Below are 9,567 nucleotides of genomic sequence, written 5' to 3'. Positions count from 1 at the left end.
ACTCGCTCTCCTCTCAATAAGTGATCGGGGGCGTCATTCTCCAGCTTAACCAATCACTTCGCTCTATTCTCACAAGCCTACTGTATCATAGCGCTCCGCTAACCGTTTTAAATCTGCTCTCCCCCCTCTGACAGCTGTCATTTCAGGTGACTCGACGCAACCCCCCTCCACCCCTTTTCACCTCCTGTCCCTCTGAATCCAGGGTCAATCTAAGCCCCTCCCCTTCAGACCGAACCCAACTATCCATTCACCACCACCAGCGTCTAGACCCCGGGGTCTTTCATCGGATCGGTTTTACCCTCCCGAATGAGACCCCTGCACAACGGGGCTTAAACACCAAAACTCCATTACATTCATTTGTGTATTCCTGGCAATAAATATATATTCTTACATCAAAACCGTCTCTCCTGATTGAAACAAAATCAGAAACCTTTGAGTTATAAATTGTTCATAAAGTTGGCAGCAGAGAGTGCTGTTCCACTTTAAAAGAAGTTTATTGTTTAAAAAAAATATGCAAACCTTCTCCAGCAGACTGTGCACTATCTACATTGTATATGAGGTTCATATTTAATAGAAAAGCAGTATGAAAAACTGGGTTGATATCCCGAACAGGTGATCAGCATTTGACAGTAATATTTCTTCATCATTCATTGTTTCTCATTGTTGAACTGTGATTGTGTCTTCATGGTGCAGAATTGGAAGCTTCCAGAAATGCCACTCAAGCTGTGAACTGAACATCGGTCCCAATCATCACGTAGTCCTAGAGAGAAATAAACCAAAATTAAGAACAGCTTAAAAATCTAATAATTATGTAAATTGTCTGGATATTTGAGTTATTGGCCCTCGTAAAAATCCATGTCATATAATAAATACAGTTTTATAAGAAACATGCAGTCTGACCTTCAGGACCAGCAGCTGAGTGTTCACCAGCTTCATCTTTCCAAGTGTCGGGAGAGGGTATCCCTTTGCAAGTTGAACTATGAAGCAAAATTCAGACATTTAGAAAAACTAGTCCGCAAAATCTAATGTGGTTGTGATATAATAGCAAAAGTGTTTTATTAGGTTTTAAGTGTATTGGACATTTCATGCATTAAATGAAGCTTAAATTGCTTAAAAGATAAAAAATGCAACACATAAGATTTAACTGAAAAATGTAAGGGGACAAATTATGACTTTAAAATTGGTTCAATATAATTTATATGAAAATGCACACTAGCAATATAAACACGATTAATTAAATATGAATATGAAAAGGTTTGCCTTTCTGTCTTTTATGGAATCCCATAGAAACCTCACTCTAAATCTTACATTTCCCATATATTTATGTATATTTTAAATATTTATAATTTATTTTTTATTATTTAAGTATTATTTACTTTTCCTGAAATAACTATTTAAGTCACAATTTAAAATAAAATGCAATTTTCTGTCGATTTTCAAATGAAAATGGCATTTTAATTTAGTTTCTGAGGACTTAACCTGCAGTACAGTGGACAATATTAAAATGCAAAAAGCAAAACATTGTCCCAGTTTATTGCACTCACAGTTAAATCTGTCAGTCCTCTCATCAAGTCGGGTCTCTGTATTTCATATAGAGCACAAAGTGATAATGCAATATCTCACCATTCAATTTAGGTATCACCACCATTTTGAGGACCATTTGAAAGATGTTATCGAGCGAGCTGACCTGCAGGTTAGGGTTAGGGTTAGTTAGTTATGTTGGTGCTGAATGTGCACACTGTGACTTGTGTTAGAATGAGTTCTCACCTGAAAGTCTCCGACATAGCTCGTCCCCAGGGTCAGATCCATTCTGTGCAAATGAGGCAAATTAAACTGTTATGCTCGTCTTCACAAAGACCTTTTGGCCCCTTTTTTTGTTTTTAGTTACTCACTTGTTTAGGGTGACGGCTCCGGCCAACCTCGTTCCACTGACAAACACTCGGGCGCTGACACTGGAGTCCTGTAAAGACAATATAGTGAGACAGTTCCCAACGTAGAACCAAACAAATGTTTTTTTATTTATCACACCAGCTGTGTAACCCACCAAGTTCAGGACAAAGAGAGGCGTAAGTGTGGCGTTGGGTTGGATAGCGTAAGCTGTCACCGAGGCCAAGCTCTGAACTGTCGCATTGTTGGGTTCAAACGTGATGATGGGAGTTTTCACCGTCTTCACCAGAAGTTTCATCATCAGACCTGGGAAACGCTTAGCAACCTGAAAAGCAAATATATAGCTGACCAAAAAACAATTGACTGGTGTGGAAATGAGCCCTAAAACCCAGAAATGAGTTATTATTTTACCACTTCTAGTTACCTCGTCTTTACTTTAACGTTTTTTGAATGGTTTGATGCCTGAAATAAGGTCTGTTGTAAACACAAGCTTAAAAGGTGGGGTAGTTAAGTTTGAGAGACCGGCTCGAGATACACCTTTTTGTTATATTCCATTAAATGCTCTTAGCATCCCGATAGCAATGAATATCTGAAGTGCTTTGACAAAAAATCCATAAAAAATGTCATCTGTGGAAGCCGTAGCACTGAAAAAGCACGATCAATCATCTGAGCCGGCCCGGCTAAAGTAAGTGGATGGCCTACCTGCCTGTCAGCCTTCCATCTGTGCACAAACTTATCTCGTGCCCTCATTGGTCATGTGCGCGTTCGTGTGTGTTGGAGGAGGGGCTCTGTAAGGAAGTGCCAGATTTTTTCCGGCTGTGTATTTTCAAATTCTAGCGCACTCGAGCTGGTTTCTCCAAAATTACATACCCCACCTTTAAGAGATTTTAAAGTTTTATTCTTTGACATAAATAAGGTCAGAAAATAACCCACTTGTGAATATCCGAAGTTTCTTTGTGTCTTATAAACAGCGGTTGCTAACAAGTGTCTAAAAGAGGCTGCTAAACGTCATCATGCAGAACATTAGCCGCCTTTAGCTTAGCGGTGGTGATCTGCAGCAATGTAACAATGATGAAGCACGTTTATAGCCTAACAATAGCTTTTAGCTTCCGGTGATTTCAATTACGCTTCAATCATAATAATGTAAATATTATCGTGCTGAACAAAACATGTTAGTATTATAAAGGTGTGTTTGCCAAATATCTAATTTTCTGCAAAACACTGAAATCCAATGGAAAAATCTCATTGCTTTTTGGTGAGGGGAGTCCTTGCGATGCTAAGTTCTGCGTCGGCCTACACAAATACATAAAAAATACACCAATCTATAAAGACAATGCTTTTTATAAAATGAGTAGAATCTATTTTCACCTGTGGGATGAAAACTCCAAACGCTCGGGTGTTGAGTCGGATGGGAGAGCCTTGTGGGATCTGTTGAGAGTCAGAAAGGTTGAATAGCATTGTGATCTCACGTAAGAAGATAGGTGAGTGAATCAGGAGGATTTAGCTCACCATGTCGTCAGTGATGTCCAGGCTGAGGGCTCCAGCTGTTGTGTAGACGAAGGCCGCAGATTTGGCGGTGAAGGAGGAAACGCCGATGTACAACATGTTGTTGATCTGGGGCGGCAGGGAAAAGACTGCGGGGGAAAAGGGAGGCTCCTGATGCTTCCCGATGTTGTAGAATTCGCCCTAAAAGACAAAGAAAAGGAACATTTGCAACGCAACCATGACTGTCTATTTCTTAATAACCAAACTGCAGAGGTGGGAAGCAGTGGAGTACAAATACTTTGTTACTGTACTTAAGTACATTTTTCTGGTATCAGGACTTTACTCCACTACTGATTTTTCTGACGACCTTTTACTTTGACTTCTTACATTTTGAACACAAATACCTGTACTTTCTACTTCTTACATGTTGAACTCAAATACCTGTACTTTCTACTTCTTACATGTTGAACCCAAATACCTGTACTTTCTACTTCTTACATGTTGAACTCAAATACCTGTACTTTCTACTTCTTACATGTTGAACACAAATACCTGTACTTTCTACTTCTTACATTTTCCAAACAGGCTGGTTCCTTTAGTTTGAATGTGTGTGTGGTGGCGTGATCATTATTATTTAGAGTCATTGTGTGCCGATTGATTTGAACACGATCCGTGTATCCATCATTTCCTGGTCTTCTCTAAAGAAGAGGGACCAATGGAAACGTTGTCATGTTGCCGTTGTTCAGCATGGAAACATTCATTAGCTAACAATGACATTATTGTTCTATTAATATAAAGGGAGGTCAGGTACTCTTTAAAACAGCTGCTAGTTATGGGTACTTTTTACTGAAGTACATTTCAAAGCCTCTTTACTTTCACTTGAGTAAAGAAGTTTAGTCAGTACTTCTACTTTCACCAGAGTACTTTTAAACATGAGTATCTGTACTTCTACTTGAGTAAAGTATGTGTGTACTGTTGCCATCTCTGCCAAGCTGAGGCTCCAGTACAGAAGCCTTAATAATCCAACGAGCAAACAAAAGCATCGGGATGGTTTCTCACCTTCAAGCCAAGGTCTATGGAGGTTGTTGACACTGCAGGCGATGCCACCATGGAATATTCAATCTCTGCAAACTTGTCCACCTTGGCTAGAACTGCAATAAGACAGAAAGTCTCTCACATATTCAGCATCAATGAAACATACACATATTTGACATAAAGATAATGATTTACCATTGAGAGTTTTCAAATTGTTGTTCAAATCAGATATTGCATTGGCCACCAGAGGGCAGATCTGCAAAAAAAAAGAGCAGAAAAATTCCAAAACACAATAAATTAGCCCAGTGATTTCTGAATGGGGAACATATTCTTAAAAGAACCCAACATGGATAAAGAGCAGTTTGGAAACCAGCTAGAGTCTGTAAACCTAAAGCAGTCCTCACCTGTGTCTGCATTGCCTTTTGTATCGCACTACTAATGTATTTACTGAAGAGATTGTACAACCAGCTGAAATGAAAAACAGGAAATATGGCAGCACGAAAATTAAATAAAATGGTATTCTTTCAAATTGGTTCAAAAGTTGTTTCTTTTTTTTTTCTTACCTGGCTCCACCCTTAAAATGGACGCTCATCTTGCCAACATTGGCTACACAGTCGACGCTCCTAACCGCAGGTCGGCCGGTCGGATCAGTGATGATGGAGAGACTTGTACTGAAACTAATATCATTGGCGTTCAAATTAAAAGAGCCGCTGTCCTTTCTGTTGAGAGAGGGGTGGGATTAGGGTTAGGGGTTTGAATGTCCCCAAATATTTAACTTTAAAGGTCCCCTATTATACTCTTTTTCATCAATATATGATAGCTCTCAGATATATACAAAAGATGTATCTGAAGTGTTTGGCTCCAAACACCAAACAGATCATTGCAGCATTACCCATAATCCCCTCTGTTTCAGCCCTGTTTCCAAAGTGCTGATTCTCTGTCTGTTACTTTAGATGAAAATAAGGAGCCCTTCCCCACGCCCCTCTGAGAGACATTTGGTTACAAAGAACTCAATGGTGCTCTAGGAGGAGATTCAGGTGATAAGGTGGGGTGGGAGGGTACCTTGGTTGGTGATTGGCTAATGGTTACACAAGCCAAAACATCGTTATGACATCATAAGGTGGCCAAAATCTGATCAGCTCATTTTCAGACAGGTTTTTATAGAAATGGATCGGGACAAAAAGAGAGGGGGTCATTTTTCCTGAAACTTTCAGAATATCTTTACACAGAGGGGACACATGTTGATGTGGATTTTGCATAATAGGTGACCTTGAAGGAAGAAATCTGTTCTCACTTACACAAAGAGGTACTTGACCCGCCAGTTTCCTTCCAAACGGAAGTAAGCGTTGACAATAGACAGTTTGACACCGGTCCCTGGCACCAGATTCAGCGTAGCCGTTGGCAATCCCACTTCCACCATTTTCATACTGATAAAGACAACATGAAAGTTATTTTCAGTTCCATATTTGTATTTTGTGCTCTCTACTTTGACACGTTTACATGCGTTAATGTTCAAAAAGCTCTTTATTTTTCTTATACAGCCTGTGCTGCAGCACCTCTTTTCACCCTCTGTCTGAAACCAGAGCCCAGTCTGCTCTGATTGGTTAGCTGGCCGGCTCTGTTGTGATTGGTCAACTGAGATGTCCCGCCCCTTAGCCAATATTACAATGTGTTGGAATCTAGCTAATAGAAGAAGCGTGAGTGTTACAGAGTGATGTCACTGTGGGGGAAACTTCTGAAGCAATGGAGGAGTCAGGACTCAAAGAGACACGTGGAGAGCTGGAGCTTTGATGGCAAACACTGATGGTTTATTTGGAGTTACTGTCGGAGAATTGACAAGACATGTCACGGGTCACGGTTTGACCACACGGTTGAGATGCCACATCAATTCTGAAGAACTCTTCTCGGCTCGAGGTTTTAACTAGTTCAGAGTGTAATAATCAACATTCTTTATCAGTGAGACTAAAGCAATATGGACCCTGAATCTTACTAGAGCTGTCGTCCAAAGAAAATAATGGGCGCCAGGGAACCTTCGTCCCTGAACAGTAAACTACCTCATGGCAGCGTGTGCTCTGTCTCAACAACAATGCACCCAAGCTGCTCCTCCTTAAGAGAGGTAGCAGCAATACCCAAGGCCGTAGACCTATGCCATGGGAAAGGAGACAGTGAGAAGAGAAAATTATGAACTGTGTCAAAGTTTGAATACCGTAGCAAATTATTCCCCAACAGTCACTATGTTACAGAAGTACACAAAGGAGTCCAGTTCAGACAGGGGGGGAAGTGTGTGCGAGAAAACTCACTCAAACTTTTCGGATTTGAGCCTTTACAGACCATTTACATGCACACAAACACAACACATTACAGAAAAGGGGAAACCCCACAAATCGTTTTTAAGTAACCACTTCCAGGACCGACGGTGATGAATGCACTGTTTTTCTTACTTTGTCAGGCTGTACTTGACCTTGCCGATGGGAGACACCTTCACTTGACCTGACATATCATCAAGTTTGATGGTTTGGAGTTTCTGCAAGATCGAAGCCACTGCCAGTTTTCTGCCTAGGGAAATCAAGGGAAATTGATGATAACATCTCGGGAGAAATCAGCGAGTTAAAACTAAAAGTACAAACCTTACCATATTCAATGCCTTTAGCTGTTAGCTTGACCTTTACTCCAGGGTTGGTGCTCGTGGTCAAAGGGATTAAAGCCACCAGGCACCAGCACAGAAACATCTTGACTGTTGGGAGGAAAAAGGACAGGATCATCAGCACTTTGTTCTCAAGATATGTTGACATGTTTATTTGTTCCACAAATTATGTTTGGGAATCAACCAATTCCTTCCTCTTCTAGATTAATGCTTTGTCTATTTGATACTCGTTTCTTATTTATTGTTATATAATCCATAACCATCATAACTTTGGACATCAGTGGCTTCCCCTTTAGGCACATTCACTTCTGTTTTGTTTATTGTCAACATTCTCCACTGGTCAAGTCAAGTCAAATTTGATGGACGAAGTACTCCGATTATTTACTTCAATATATATACCGGTACATTTAAGTAAACATACTTTGTTACAAGTGAATGAAAACAAAATAAAAGGTACAAATAAAGTAGTTCTACAAAATAAAAGTGAAAGTAATTCTGAAATGGGTCGTTTCTTTAACTGAAATTTGAGCCCAACGAGACCATTATTTTGTAAGTAGTCCCAATACTTCACGTTTTGAAATATTTAATAATATATTGCTTTCTATAACGCTTTTAAACACAAAATCTTAATTTGAAAAGAAACGCCGCTACATATAATCAGTGGTGTAAAAATTAAACTATTCCCTGTCTCCTGCTTCAGTGGAGGCCTGTGAAGGAGTTTCAGTGCCGCAGACGACATCACATGACCCCTGATCAGTCAGCAGGACTTTAATTAAATCAGGAAGATATTTAAGACCCAGTCCACCATTTTGGTCTAGGTTTGATTCAGTATAGATAGAAATTAGAGATTGTAAATGCATTTTTTTTTGTAGCATTAAAGTAATTGTGTCTAGACACGATTGCATTCATTCGGTGTCAGCAAATGTGATCACATGTTGTTTGTCCACAAGCTCCTTCTGATGCTCACTAATAAACACCATTTAAAACCATTATTTGTGTTGGTGACGATGCTTAAAATGTAGTTTGTTGCACGTTTAAATTGATAAATTCGGGCTCTGAACATGTTTATTTATGAACACACTAAACTAAAAAAAAGTAAGACATGTGACCACCCAACTTCCGTGAAGGTTCACAAGTCTCGTGCAAGACAAAGAGTGCTTTTAATAAATTAAGTGCATGTCAAGACAGGATAAAGAGGCTGCTTATTAAAAAGAAAAACATATTTCACCATGGAAACCAAAATACACTAATGATCTTTGACTGTGAACAGATTAGCACTTACATGTACAGTAATTCTGAAAGTTAGTTTTGTAGGGAAGTCATATTTATGCATACCCTAAAATGCAACAGCAGCATTGGTATTCAGACATTGTTATATTAGGTTGTTTTTTTTTTTTAATATGTAGCCTCTTAATACTTATCTACACATTCATAATCAGTGCAGTTGAGGCACAACAAGAAACCCACATATTTCACAATACAAGAATCTTATGTGAATAAGCATTTCTAGACACTACAATCCAAGGCTCCTTCACACAATTGAAGTTAACTCAGAACAAATGTAAGAATGTTTTCTTATCTTTACATATAATCACAAGCTCTTACCCGAAGCAGTAGTCTGTCAGGTTTCTCCTGATGTGTGAGTCTCACTGCAAACAAGGAAGAGTGAAAGAGGAAGGGAGGCACATGGCCTTTAATTCACTTACCCAATCAGAAACTAAACTATGGCAGTGAGGATCCACAGTTCTGCCTCCCTCTTTTTTCCCTCTGTGTTTGTTTCTGTCTGTCTTCCTGCCTGGGCGTGGCTGAACTACTTTTGGATTCCCGCTTCCACACCTCCTCAACTGCTGACTTGATTGTAACCCTGATTGTAACTGCTCACCTACACCTGCATAAACCCGGTTCCCTCTTCCAGTACTCACCAGTTCGTCGTCTAAACCAGGGGTTCCCAACCTTTTTTCCCAAACCCCCCACCCAAATGACTCCAGTTGGAAGTTGCGCCCCCCCCCCCCCCCCCCCCCCACACACAAACACACACACAAGGGGGGGGAGGGGGGGGCGCAACAGCGGTAATTAAAGTTTCAAAGTCTCAAAAATGCTACAAATATTGTCACAAACTGGATGAATGTGAAGTATTTTGTTAAAGGAGGATGAAAGCGTAACTAAGGAGCACTATTGGAGTGACTTTGATGGTTATTGGACTCAGGATTAATTCATTTGGATTCCCGCTGTATGAAGAAATTAAAGGACAGCGCAAGTGGAAACAATTCACAAAGAGATTAAACTGTTTTAAACACATGCTCAAAGTAAGCCGTATTTTGCCGATGTGTTTATGTGGATTCAAAAGCCATAAATAATCTACAAAATGGAGGAGACCGATCTGATCCGAGTAACTGTGACAAATAATCCAACTGAAACCGGCATGGACAATGACTATGTTTTAAAATTGCGTTTATCCAGACAAGCCCGGTTTGGACACTTTACGCGCAGAAGAAACATTGGTATTAAAGAAAGAA

The 9,567-nt window shown here is 39.9% G+C and overlaps 1 protein-coding gene across 1 annotated transcript; it reads right to left on the bottom strand.

Moving 5' to 3' along the window:
* Positions 1–431: 431 nt before the first annotated feature.
* Positions 432–8,799, bottom strand: LOC307041056 (bactericidal permeability-increasing protein-like). The gene is made up of 16 exons (XM_079684378.1): positions 8,657–8,799; positions 7,040–7,141; positions 6,849–6,963; positions 5,706–5,834; positions 4,971–5,126; positions 4,812–4,875; positions 4,603–4,663; positions 4,432–4,523; positions 3,397–3,573; positions 3,256–3,315; positions 2,045–2,212; positions 1,893–1,960; positions 1,768–1,810; positions 1,624–1,687; positions 901–977; positions 432–760 (listed from the first exon to the last, which is right to left on the bottom strand). The coding sequence occupies exons 2-16, from the start codon at positions 7,134–7,136 to the stop codon at positions 719–721; spliced, it is 1,413 nt and encodes a 470-aa protein (XP_079540504.1). The 5' UTR covers positions 7,137–7,141; positions 8,657–8,799; the 3' UTR covers positions 432–718.
* Between the last annotated feature and the right edge of the window lie 768 nt (positions 8,800–9,567).

Source organism: Notothenia rossii, assembly GCF_949606895.1.
Source record: "Notothenia rossii genome assembly, chromosome: 5".
NCBI lineage: Eukaryota > Metazoa > Chordata > Actinopteri > Perciformes > Nototheniidae > Notothenia > Notothenia rossii.
Note: the sequence above shows the minus strand (reverse complement) of the source record. Positions and strands in the feature narration are given on the sequence as shown.

Excerpts from the sequence above, each read along its gene's own strand:
- LOC307041056 (XM_079684378.1), bottom strand. The coding sequence starts at position 7,136 with ATGTTTCTGTGCTGGTGCCTGGTGGCTTTAATCCCTTTGACCACGAGC. Across the intron at positions 6,964-7,039 it reads AGCTAAAGGCATTGAATATG|GCAGAAAACTGGCAGTGGCT; the intron begins GTAAGGTTTGTA and ends TGATTTCCCTAG. Across the intron at positions 4,876-4,970 it reads CATTTTAAGGGTGGAGCCAG|CTGGTTGTACAATCTCTTCA; the intron begins GTAAGAAAAAAA and ends TTTTCATTTCAG.